This window comes from Anolis sagrei, chromosome 13 (genome assembly GCF_037176765.1).
Source record: "Anolis sagrei isolate rAnoSag1 chromosome 13, rAnoSag1.mat, whole genome shotgun sequence".
Lineage (NCBI taxonomy): Eukaryota > Metazoa > Chordata > Lepidosauria > Squamata > Dactyloidae > Anolis > Anolis sagrei.
In genome coordinates, this window is record NC_090033.1 from 6871382 (window position 1) to 6884856 (window position 13475).

At 39.8% G+C, this 13475-nt stretch overlaps 1 protein-coding gene across 4 annotated transcripts in view; it reads left to right on the forward strand.

Annotated features, from left to right (window-relative positions):
• Positions 1 to 7265: 7265 nt before the first annotated feature.
• Positions 7266 to 13475, forward strand: part of TARDBP (TAR DNA binding protein) — a 30936-nt gene continuing 24726 nt past the window's right edge. For 2 of the 4 annotated variants that reach the window (XM_060758898.2, XM_060758901.2), the window contains exons 1-2: positions 7271 to 7419; positions 12615 to 12868. In XM_060758898.2, coding sequence (XP_060614881.1) covers positions 12631 to 12868 — 238 coding nt within the window. In that variant the 5' untranslated portion in view covers positions 7271 to 7419; positions 12615 to 12630. Of the gene's footprint in view, positions 7420 to 12614; positions 12869 to 13475 lie in introns of all 4 variants that reach the window. The other 2 variants (XM_060758900.2, XM_060758902.2) reach the window with 2 other exon arrangements.

A 13475-nucleotide genomic window follows, 5' to 3' on the forward strand; every position in this document is an offset into this window, starting at 1 on the left:
CTAGTAGGATGGATTCAAAGCCACTTCTGTGACAAACATTGTTTACTTACTTAGTTAGTTACTTAGGCGATCCCTCGTAGTCCGAGGATAGTGGTCCTCTACGTATAGTATCCTGGCGGTGGGTCCGTAGGTGGCTGTGGAGCCCTATTCTTGATCTGCATCTTCTCCCACAGTGAGGGCATTGGTTTCCAGGTGGAAGGCGGTCCCAGTTGGGGTTGGTTTGACACGCCTTCCTCTTGGCACGTTTCTCTCTTTCGCCCTCCATTCATGCCTCTTCAAATTCTGCAGCACTGCTGGTCACAGCTGACCGCCAACTAGAGCGCTCAAGGGCCAGGGCTTCCCAGTTCTCAGTGTTCATGCCAGAGTTTTTAAGGTTGGCTTTGAGCCCATCTTCAAATATTTTTTCCTGTCCTCCAACATTCCGTTTTCTGTTCTTGAGTTCAGAGTAGAGCAACTGCTTTGGGAGACGGTGGTCAGGCATCCGGACAACGTGGCCGGTCCTGCGGAGTTGATGGCGGAGGACCATGGCTTCAATGCTGGTGGTCTTTGCTTCTTCCAGCACGCTGATATTTGTCTGCTTGTCTTCCCAAGAGATCTGCAGGATTTTCCGGAGGCAGCGCTGATGGAATCGTTCCAGGAGTTGTATGTGACGCCTGTAGATAGTTCACATCTTGCAGGTGTATAGCAGGGTTGGGAGGACAATAGCTGTATAAACAAGCACCTTGGTATCCCTATGGATGTCCCGGTCCTCAAACACTCTCTGCTTCATTCGGAATAAAGCTGCATTTGCAGAGCTCAGGCGGTGTTGAATTTCAGTGTCAATGTTGACTTTTGTGGAGAGGTGGCTGCCAAGTGAGTGGAAATGGTCCACATTTTCTAATGTTACACCATTAAGCTGTATTTCTGGCATTGGAGAGGGATTGGCTGGAAGAGCGCTTTGGTTTTTTCGATGTTTAATGACAGACCGAGCTTCTTGTGTGCTTCTGTGAAGGTGTTTAGAGTGGCTTGTAGGTCTTCTGAATGCGCACAGATGACATTGTCATCAGCATCCTGAAGTTCTATAACAGAAACTTGGTTTTGGCTTCCAGTCTGCTGAGGTTAAAGAGCTTGCCATCTGTCTGATAGATGATTTCCACTCTGCTGGGAAGCTTCCCATCAACAAGATGAAGTATCATAGCAATGAAGATGGAAAATAAAGTTGGGGCAATAACACATCCCTGTTTGACACTCGATTCCACTTTAAATGGGTCACTTTGGGAGCCACTGCTGTCCAAGACTGTTACCATCATGTCATCATGGAGGAGCCGCAGGATGTTGACAAATTTGTTAGGGCACCCAATTTTTTGTACAGAACTTCTATTTGCGGACTAAAAACCCAAATGCACTTTACCACTGTCACTCTCAAACACAACTTTCAAGTAATCAGACCAGTGTGATGGATGAGTTGGGATTTAGATCATCCTCAACCCTGTTATTTCAATAATAATGTACCGAGAACATGGAAAGGCCGTTATCTGGGAACATTAAAAAGATTAATTTAAAAAAGACTAATAAGAAGAGGCTTTTAATTGATTGTTTTACAGTGTTACCATTATAAACCACAAAGCCAGAGAATTTATGGCCTCCAGAAGGCAGCCCTGCATCAGAAAGTGCCTCAGGCTGGGTCTCTACCATTATATAATACAGTTTGAATCTGCATTATAGGATTGGTGTAGACCCATATAATGCAGTTCAATGGTATTAGATGGTTCTGCACTGACCACATAAACATCTTTGCAGAACCATACGAGAAGCTCAGCCTCTCACTGAACATCAAGAAAACCAAAGTGCTCTTCCAGCAGTCACCAGCCAATCCCTCTCCAATAACAGAAATACAGCTTAATGGTGTAATATTAGACAAGGTTGACCATTTCCGCTCCCTTGGCAGCCACTTCTCCACAAAAGTCAACATTGACACTGAAATACAACACCGCCTGAGCTCTGCGAGTGCAGCATTTTTCCGAATGAAGCAAAGACTGTTTGAGGATCGGGACATCCATAGGGAGACCAAGGGGTTTGTTTATAAAGCTATTGTCCTCCCAACCCTGTTATAAACCTGTGAAACATGGACAGTCTACAGACATCACACTCAACTCCTGAAATGATTCCATCAGTGTTGCTGGTGAAAAATCCTGCAAATCTCTTGGGAAGACAGGTGGACAAATATCAGCATGCTGGAAGAAGCAAAGACCACCAGCATTAAAGCAATGCTCCTACACCATCAACTCTGCTGGACTGGCCATGTTGTCCAAATGCCCAGTCACTGTCTCCCAAAGCAGGTACTCTACTCCCAACTCAAGAACAGAAAATGGAATGTTAGTAGACAGAAAAAGAAATTTAAAGATGGGCTTAAAGCTTACCTTAAAAACTGTGGCATAGACACCAAGAACTGGGAAGCCTTGGCCTTTGAGCACTCTAACTGGAGGTCAGCTGTGATCAGCAGTGCTGTGGAATTTGAAGAGGCACGAATGGAGACTGAAAAGGAGAAACATGCCAAGAGGAAGGCGAGTTAAGCCAACCCTGAAAGAGACCACCTTCCACCAGGAAACCGATGTTCGCACTGTGGAAGAATGTGCGGATTAAGAATAGGGCTCCATGGTCACCTATGTATCCACCGCCAAGACATTACACTTGGAAGGCCATTATATTCAGACAACAAGGGATTGTCTAAGATAATAATAATAATAATAATAATAATAATAATAATAATATTATGTATACCCTGCCACCATCTCATTGAAGGAACTTGGGGCAGCTCACAAAAGACTCCAAAGTGTCGCACATAAAATAACCAATACGTAAGCATAAAAACAATAACAACATAAAATTATAACAGCAATCACAACGAACGCGCATAACAAAAAAATCCTTCTTTTTTCTTCATTTTCATTCCTCTTCCCTTCTCTTTCCTTACTCCACCCTTTTCTTTCTTTTCTTTCCCTCCAACCTATTTCCTCCTTCCTTCTCCTTTTCATTCTTTCTTTTCTTTTTCCCTTCTCTCCCTTCCCTTCCTCCCTTTCCCTTTCCCCCCTATTTTTTCTTTTTCTCCTTCCTTCTCCCTTCCATTCTTTCCCTTCTTTTTCTTTTGTCTTTCCTCCTTTTTCCATTCTTCTCTTTCTTTTCTTCCTTCTTCCTTCCATTCTTTCCCTTCTTTTTCCTCTCTTCCCTTCCTTCCTCCCCTTTATCTTCCTTTCTTCCTTCCTTCCTCTTTCTTTCTTTTTCTTTCTCCTTCCTTCGCCCTTCCATTCTTTCCCTTCTTTTTCCTTTCTCTTTCCTCCCTCCCTTCCCCTTTTCTTTCTCTTCCTTTATCCCCTCTTTCTTTCCCCCTTCCTTCCTCCTCCCTTTCAATTCTTTCCCTTCTTTTACCTTTCTCTTCCTTTCTTCCCTCCTCTTCCTTTCTTTTCATCCTTCCTTCCTTCTCCATTCCATTCTTTCCCTTCTTTTTCCTTTCCTTTCCTTTCCCTCCCTTCCTCCTCCTTTCCTTTTCTTTCTTCCCTGTTTCTTTCTTTTTCTCCTCCCTTCCTCCTCCCTTTTAATTCTTTCCCTTATTCTTCCTTTCTCTTCCCCCTTCCTCCTCCTTTCCTTTCTCTTCTCTCCTATTTCTTTTTCTCCTTCCTTCCTTCTCACTTCAATTCCCTTCTTTTACCTTTCTCATCCTTTCTCCCCACCTCTTTCCTTTCCTCCTTCCTTCCTTCTCCCTTTCCATTCTTTCCCTTCTTTTTCCTTTCTCTTCCCTCTCTTCTTCCTCCTTTCCTTTCTCTTCCTTCCCTCCTCTTTCTTTCCTCCTTCCTTCTCAATTCCATTCTCTCTTTCTTTCTTTACGACATTTATATGCCACCCTTCTCACCCCGAAGGATACTGAGAGCAGCTTAGAAGATATATATATCTATAGATACAATATACTATACAATTAGCATAGTACAATATAGTTTAATATATTACTATATTGTAGTATACCATTATACTGTAATATCATTAGTAATATTACATGTAATATAAATATATAAATATTATATTTTATTAGTAGTATTATATTGTATTACATTATAATTTTATTATCAATATTATATCTGTATACAATATATTATATTATTAGCATAGCACAATATTGCACTATATTGTACTATACCATTATACTGTAATATTAGTAGTATTACATGTAATATAAAAATATATTTATTATATTTTATTATAAGTAATATTATATTATATTACATTATAATTTTATTATCAATATTATATGTGTATACAATATATTATATTATTACCACAACACAATATTATACTATACCACTATCGGTATTATTACTATTACTAATATTATATGTAATATAAAAATATAATTATTATATTTTATTAGAAGTATTATATTGTATTACATTATAATTATATTATCAATATTATATGTGTATACAATATATTATATAATTACCACACAATATTGTACTATACCACTATCTATATTATTATTATTACTAATATTACATGTAATATAAAATATAATTATTATATTTATTATTAGTACTATTATGTTGTATTACATTACAATTTTATTATCAATATTATATGTGTATATAATATAATATAATATATTATTACAACACAATATTGTACTATACCACTATCTGTGTTACTATTACTAATATTACATGTAATATGAAATATATAATTATTATATTTTACTAGTAGTATTATATTGTATTACATTATAATTATATTATCAATATTATATGTGTATACAATATATTATATTATTACCACAACACAATATTGTACTATACCACTATCTGTATTATTATTATTACTAATATTACATGTAATATAAAAATATAATTATTATATTTATTATTAGTAGTACTATATTACATTACATTATAATTTTATTATCAATATTATGTGTTTACAATATATTATATTATTATATTATTACAATATTGTACTATACCACTATCTATATTATTATTATTACTCATACTACATGTAATTTAAAAATATAATTATATTTCATTATTAGTAGTATTATATTGTATTATATGATAATATTATCAATATTATATCTGTATACAAGATATTATATTATTACCACAACACAATACTGTAATATACCACTATCAGTATTATTACTATTACCAATATTACATGTAATTTAAAAATATAATTATTATATTTTATTATTAATATTATGTTGTATTACATTATAATTTTATTATCAATATTATATGTGTATACAATATATTATATTATTACAACACAATACTGTACTATACCACTATCTGTATTATTATTATTACTAATATTACTAATATTAAATGTAATTTAAAAATATACTTATTACATTTTATTATTAGTAGTATTATATTGTATTACATTATAATTTTATTATCAATATTATATCTGTATACAATATATTATATTATTACCACAGCACATCAGTAATATATTACTTACTTACTTAGGCGATCCCTTGTTGGACGAGTAAGATGGTCTTCCATAATGGGTTTCCTTGTGGGTTTATAGGTGGCTGTGGAGCCCTATTCTTGACCCGCATCTTCTCCCACAGTGAAGGCATTGGTTTCCAGGTAGAAGGCGGTCCCGGTCGGGGTTGGCTTGACGCGCCTTCCTCCTGGCACGTTTCTCTCTTTCACCCTCCACTCATGCCTCCTTGAATTCTGCAGCACTTCTGGTCACAGCTGACCTCCAGCTGGAGCGCTCAAGGGCCAGGGCTTCCCAGTTCTCAGTGTCTATGCCAGAGTTTTTAAGGTTGGCTTTGAGCCCATCTTTCAATCTCTTTTCCTGTCCTCCAACATTCCGTTTTCCGTTCTTGAGTTCAGAGTAGAGCAACTGCTTTGGGAGACGGTGGTCAGGCATCCGGACAACGTGGCTGGTCCAGCAGAGTTGATGTTGGAGGACCATTGCTTCAGTGCTGGTGGTCTTTGCTTCTTCCAGCACGCTGACGTTTGTCCGCCTGTCTTCACGAGAGATTTGCAGGATTTTCCAGAGGCAGCACTGATGAAATCGTTCCAGGAGCTGCATGTGACGTCTGTTGACAGTCCACGTCTCACAGGCATAGAGCAGGGTTGGGAGGACAATAGCTTTATAAACAAGCACCTTGGTCTCCCTACGGATGTCCCGGTCCTCAAACACTCTCTGCTTCATTCGGGAAAATGCTGCGCTCGCAGAGCTCAGGCGGTGTTGTATTTCGGCGTCAATGTTGACTTTGGTGGAGAGGTGGCTGCCAAGGGAGCGGAAATGGTCAACGTTTTCTAATGTTACACCATTAAGCTGTATGTCTGGCATTGGAGAGGGATTGGCTGGTGACTGCTGGAACAGCACTTTGGTTTTCTCGATGTTCAGTGACAGGCCAAGCTTCGTGTATGCTTCTGCGAAGGTGTTTAGAGTGGCTTGTAGATCTTCTGAATGTGCACAGACGACGTTGTCATCAGCATACTTGAGTTCTATAACAGATGTTGTTGTAACTTTGGTTTTGGCTTTCAGTCTGCTGCGGTTAAACAGCTTGCCATCTGTCCGATAGATGATTTCCACTCCGGTGGGAAGCTTCCCATCAACAATTAATCTATTACTGATGCGCTGTGGTAATAATATAATATATTAATACTATAATATATTAATATATGAGCCTTAAAGTGGAAAATATAAGTCATTTTCCTTGAAATTAAATTAATTCCATTCCAGAAAGCTTATTGCAGAAGCTATTATTATTATTATTATTATTATTATTGTATGTACTTTGTCAGAAATCTTGCTACAACTCCATTCAGGTGTTACAAAATCACCTCAGGGAGCCATTCCTCACACTGCGCATGCGCGCGAGCCCGACTTCGACTCCCAGAGCAACAGCTTTTCCCGCTCTTTTCGCCTCAGCGCAACTTTGTCCCCCCATTGCGCATGCGCACCCTCCGCCGAACCTCTCCAGCCAGCGTTCGCTCGGGGACTCCACCTCCTTCTGAGCTCATCCTCCCTTCTGCGCCTGCGCGTTAGACCGCCCTTTTGGACCGTACCACGCTCAAACCATAGAAAGGGGGGAGCGTTCCGAATGGCTAGCTCTTTCCAGGCGAGACACGCCTCGAAAAATGTTTGGAAGTTACAATATATTTTTTGTATTACTCCTCAGTGCTTAAAGCGGATTATTCTTCCTCAGGACTAACGGGTTTCCCACGCTTTGGAAAAATCACCCCCTACTCGAGCGGAGTGTGGTTCATTCCGAGCCCGTCGCTTCATCTTGACGCTTCGGAGAGGAAGGAGGGCGCCGCCATTTTGTCGGCAGGAAAGGAAACGGAGGCCTGGGCCCGGGGAAGCCTTTCTGGATTTCCTCACGCCGTCGCCGGTTATTTATCGTCCCTTTCCGGCCTCGGGCCACTGGTGAGCGAGAGTATTCGGGGTTTGCGAAGAGAGAGATCGGAGTAGGCCGCGGGAGGGCTTTGAGGCCTAGTTTAGTCGTAGTGAGGGCGTGAGGCCTACCTTGTGTGGCTTGGGGCTCAGGCTGTTCCTGTATTGCTTTCGCCTTACTATTTATTGTGGTTGTCGTTGTGGCTTGGCACACAAACGTCTATGTCAGGATTGCCGTTTTGTTTTCGGACTTAATTATCTTTCAATTCCGCTTTATCTCTCCATACCGGGACTCACAATTAAAAACATAACAATACAACTTAAAATATACAATAATAAAACAATATCATCATTATATACTATTATATATTATCAGTAGCGTTATAACTAATATGTTACTATGATTATATTACAAAATATACAATAATAAAAACAGTATTATCATTGTATTGTCGAAGGCTTTCATGGCTGGAATCACTAGGTTCTTGTAGGTTTTTTCGGCCTATAGGGCCATGTTCTAGAGGCATTTTCTCCTGACGTTTCGCCTACCTCTATGGCAAGCATCCTCAGAGGTAGGGAGGTCTGTTGGAACTAGGAAAAGGGGTTTATATATCTGTGGAAAGACCAGTGTGGGACAAAGGACTCTTGTCTGCTGGAGCTAGGTGTGAATGTTTCAACTGACCACCTTGATTAGCATTTAATGGCTTGGAAGGAATCTTTCTTTGAGAGGTGATTTGATGTGCCTGATTGTTTACTCTCTGTTGTTTTGCTATTGTAATTTTTGAGTTTTTTAATACTCAAAGAAAGATTCCCCCAGGCACTTCCAAGCCATTAAATGCTAATCAAGGTGGTCAGTTGAAACATTCACACCTAGCTCCAGCAGACAAAAGTCCTTTGTCCCACACTGGTCTTTCCACAGATATATAAACCCCTTTTCCTACTTCCAACAGACCTCACTACCTCTGAGGATGCCTCTAGAACATGGCCATATAGCCCAGAAAACCTACAACAACCCAGTGATTCCGGCCATGAAAGCCTTCGACAATACATTAATTATCTTTCTATTCCGCTTTATGTCTCCATACCGGGACTCACAATTAAAAACATTACAATATAACTTAAAATATACAATAATAAAACAATATCATCATTATATACTATCATATATTATCAGTAGCGTTATAACTAATATGTTACTATGATTATATTACAAAATATACAATAATAAAAACAGTATTATCATTGTATTGTCGAAGGCTTTCATGGCTGGAATCACTAGGTTCTTGTAGGTTTTTTTGGCCTATAGGGCCATGTTCTAGAGGCATTCTCTCCTGACGTTTCGCCTGCATCTATGGCAAGCATCCTCAGAGGTAGTGAGGTCTGTTGGAAGTAGGAAAATGGGTTTATATATCTGTGGAATGGCTGGGGTGGGGCAAAGAGCTCTCTGCTGAAGCTAAGTGTGAATGTTTCAGCTGACCACCTTCATTAGCATTGGAAGGCCTGGCTGAGCCTGGGAAAATGTTCTGTTGAGAGGTGTTAAGATGTGCCTGGTTGTTTCCTCTCTGCTGTTTTGCTGTTGTAATTTTAGAGTTTTTTAATACTGGTAGCCAGATTTTGTTCATTTTCATGGTTTCCTCCTTTCTGTTGAAATTGTCCACATGCTTGTGGATTTCAATGGCTTCTCTGTGTAGTCTGACATGGTGGTTGTTGGAGTGGTCCAGCATTTCTGTGTTCTCAAATAATACGCTGTGTCCAGGCTGGTTCATCAGGTGCTCTGCTATGGCTGACTTCTCTGGTTGCAGTAGTCTGCAGTGCCTTTCATGTTCCTGGATTCTTGTTTGGGCAACGCTGCGTTTGGTGGTCCCTATGTAGACTTGTCCACAGCTGCATGGTATACGGTAGACTCCTGCAGAGGTGAGAGGATCCCTCTTATCCCATTTTCCCATTTCCAACAGACCTCACTACCTCTGAGGATGCTTGCCATAGATGTAGGCGAAACGTCAGGAGAAATGCCTCTAGACAACATGGCCCTATAGCCCGAAAAAAAAAGTACAAGAACCTAGTATTATCATTAATACTATTGTATATCATCGGTAGTATTATTTTTTTATTTTTTTATTTATCGTGTCATCCGCCACCAGAATATTGTATTACATTTCTGACAGAACAAAACAAACAGATAAAAACACACAAATTTTGCAAACTTGGTAGCTGATTAAATGTCCTTTGGCCAGTATCTGGCCCCTTGGAGTGCCTCTGGTGTTGCTGCAAGAAGATCCTCCCTTGTGCATGTGGCAGGGCTCAGGGTGCATTGCAGCAGGTGGTCAGTGGTTTGCTCTTCTCTACACTCGCATGTCGTGGATTCCACTTTGTGGCCCCATTTCTTGAGGTTGGCTCTGCATCTCGTGGTGCCAGAGCGCAGTCTGTTCAGCGCCTTCCAAGTCGCCCAGTTTTCTGTGTGCCCAGGGGGGAGTCTCTCATCTGGTATCACCCACGGATTGTGGTGCTGGGTTTGGGCCTGCCACGTTTGAACTCTCGCTTGCTGAGGTGTCCCAGTGAGTGTCTCTGTAGATCTAAGAAAACTATTTCTTGATTTAAGTCGTTGACGTGCTGGCTGATGCCCAAACAAGGGATGAGCTGGAGATGTCTCTGCCTTGGTCCTTTCACTATTGGCTGCTACTTCCCAGCGGATGTCAGGTGGTGCAATACCGGCTAAACAGTGTAATTTCTCCAGTGGTGTAGGGCGCAGACACCCTGTGATAATGCGGCATGTCTCATTAAGAGCCACATCCACTGTTTTAGTGTGGTGAGATGTGTTCCACACTGGGCATGCGTACTCAGCAGCAGAGTAGCATAGCGCAAGGGCAGATGTCTTCACAGTGTCTGGTTGTGATCCCCAGGTTGTGCCAGTCAGCTTTCGTATGATATTATTTCTGGCACCCACTTTTTGCTTGATGTTCAGGCAGTGCTTCTTGTAAGTCAGAGCACGGTCCAGAATGACTCCCAGATATTTGGGTGCGCTGCAATGCTCCAGTGGGATTCCTTCCCAGGTGATCTTCAGAGCTCGGGATGCTTGTCTGTTCTTAAGGTGAAAAGCACATGTCTGTGTTTTAGATGGATTAGGGATCAGTTGGTTTTCCCTGTAATAGGCAGTTAGAGCACCTAGAGCTTCGGAGAGCTTCTGTTCAACCATCTCAAAGCTCCCTGCTTGAGCGGTGATGGCACAATCATCAGCATAGATGAAACTCTCTGTCCCTTCTGGCAGTGGCTGGTCATTTGTGTAGATGTTGAACATGGATGGAGCGAGCATGTATTATACTTAATGCATTAATATTATTAATTAACATTATTTATTTACTGTATTTGTATGTTGTCTTTACTAATATAATATATTGTATATACATATAAGAGTTATAATATTATAATGTAATATAATTAATGCTAGTAATAATAAAATATGATTTACATTACATGTAGTATTACTAATAATATTACAATATATGGGTATAGTGCAATACACACACACACATATACAATTTATAATACTGATATTGTACTATGCGAATACAATATATCTTATTTTCTTACATATATAAAAAATGCTCTGCATAATGAGTACCTTTAAAACAAAACAAAAAACCTTAAAAACAAGAAAAAACGATGAACGAAATCACACCAAATTTGGCAACATGTCTCACAACCCAAGGAGTGACCATCACTCAAAAAATATGATTTTGTCATTTGGGAGTTGTAGTTGCTGGGATTTATAGTTTACTTACAATCAAAGAGCATTTCGAACTCCACCAATGATGGAATTGAATCAAACTTGGAACACACGACTCTCATGACCAACAGAAAATACTATAAGGGTTTGGTGGGCATTGACTTTGAGTTTGGGAGTTGTAGTTCGCTTCCATCCAGAGAGCACTGTGGACTCAAACAATGTGGGATCTGGACCAAACTTGGCACAAATATTCCATATGCCAAAATATGAACACAGATGGAGCTTGGGGGAAATAGACCTTGACATTTGGGAGTTGTAGTTACTGGGGTTTATAGTTCACGTACAATCAAAGAGCATTCTGAACCCCACCGACGACGGAATTGGGGCAAACCTCCCACACAGAACCCCCATGACCAACTAAAAATACTGTGTTTTCTGGTGGTCTTTGGTGACCCTTCTGACGCCTGGCTGCTTCCTTCCTGGGGAATCCTTTGTTGGGAGGTGTTAGCTGGCCCTGATTGTTTCCTGTCTGGAATTCCTCTGTTTTCTGAGTGTTGCATTTTATTTACTGTCCTGATTTTAGAGATTATTTTTTTTACATTTTTTTAAAAGAAAAAAAAGCCCCACAAAATCATGGCAATCAAGTTGGTTATTGTATTTGTGTGTCACAGTCTGTGTTTTAGGGAAATAACAGAAATATATCTTGTAAGCCACTCTGAGTCCCCTTCGAGGTGAGAAGGGCGGGATATAAATGCCGTTAAATAAATAAATAAATTCCAACTGTATTGCACAGATAATTATGCTGGGCCAAATGCTTTCTCCCAAACCCAAGTTTTCACTTGTTTGTGAAATGATAGCAGGGAAGGGGCCCATTGACTCCTACTAGGGAGGAGGTTCTACAACCGAGGGGCCGCCACTGAAAAGGCCCTGTCTCTCATCCCCACCAGTTGCACCTACAAAGCTAGTGGGACCAAAAGCAGGGCCTCCCCAGAAGATTTTAACCTCCGTGATGGTTCATAGAGGGAGGTGCGTTGGGACAGGTAAGTTGTATGAACTTGCCATTCGGGATCTTCAGGAGAGAGGCTCTTCTCTCAGTCCCACCTCCCATCTCAAGCTGGGTTGCTGGGAATGAGAGAGAGTGGGCCGCCTTGGTGGCTGCTCCTTGACTCTGGAACTCCCTTGGCCCCTTTCTTGCTGTCCTTCTGGCGGCAGGCTAAAACCTTTTTATTTATTTATTTATTTTTATTTATTATTTGTTTAAAGATAAAGATGTTTAAGTCAGGGGGTGTTGTGGTTCTATATGTTTTATGGTTTTAACTTGAATTGTTTTAAATATTAATTATGTGTAATACTGTTTTAATATTTGTTTATTTTAAGTTATATTGTAATACTTTTAATTTTGAGCTGCTTTGAGCCTCCGTGTGGCGAGAGAAGGCGGGATATAAGTAATCATAATAATTATGATGATTATTAACTGCATCTTTTCATCTTTCACATCCGGAAGCACCATCACGGCGGAGATGTCGGAGTACATCCGGGTGACGGAAGACGAGAGCGAGGAGCCCATCGAGATCCCGTCTGAGGATGATGGGACGGTGCTTCTCTCCACCGTCACGGCTCAGTTTCCCGGGGCGTGTGGCTTGCGGTACAGGAACCCCGTGTCACAGTGTATGAGAGGAGTCCGGTTGGTGGAAGGCATTCTGCACGCCCCGGATAATGGCTGGGGAAATCTCGTCTACGTTGTGAATTATCCCAAAGGTGTGTGATCAGAGGTTTCCTGTCAGTTAGTTGATAGATCCAAAAACCTGTACAGTTGGTCCCCGAGTTACAAACACCTGACTTACTAAACAACGCCTAGTTAAGAACAGGAGTGAGACAACAGGAAGTGAGAGAAATCCTATATGGTATTATTATTATATTTTTATAAAATTACATTAATTGAGGTATCAGTAGGTTAAATGTTTTTGAATATTTACATAAACTGTAATTTAAGATAAGACTGCCCAACTCTGATTAAGCCATTATCCTAACCTTTTTCAATGTAAATGTCCTTACGTATCCTTCCAATAATAATAGAGAGTAAAATAATAAATGGAATAATAATAAAATAATGGAAACGTAATAACAGTAATAGAGTGAAATAATAATCTAATAATAGAGTAAAATAATGGAAATGGAATAACAATAATAGAAAAAAATAAATATAATGGAGTAAAATAATAAATGGAATAATAACAATAATAGAGAAAAATAATAAATGGAATAATAATAAATAGGGTAAGATAATGCATGTAATAAAATAGTAATAATAAAAATATTGTAAATATAATAATATTAAATACACTAAAATAATAAATGGAATAAA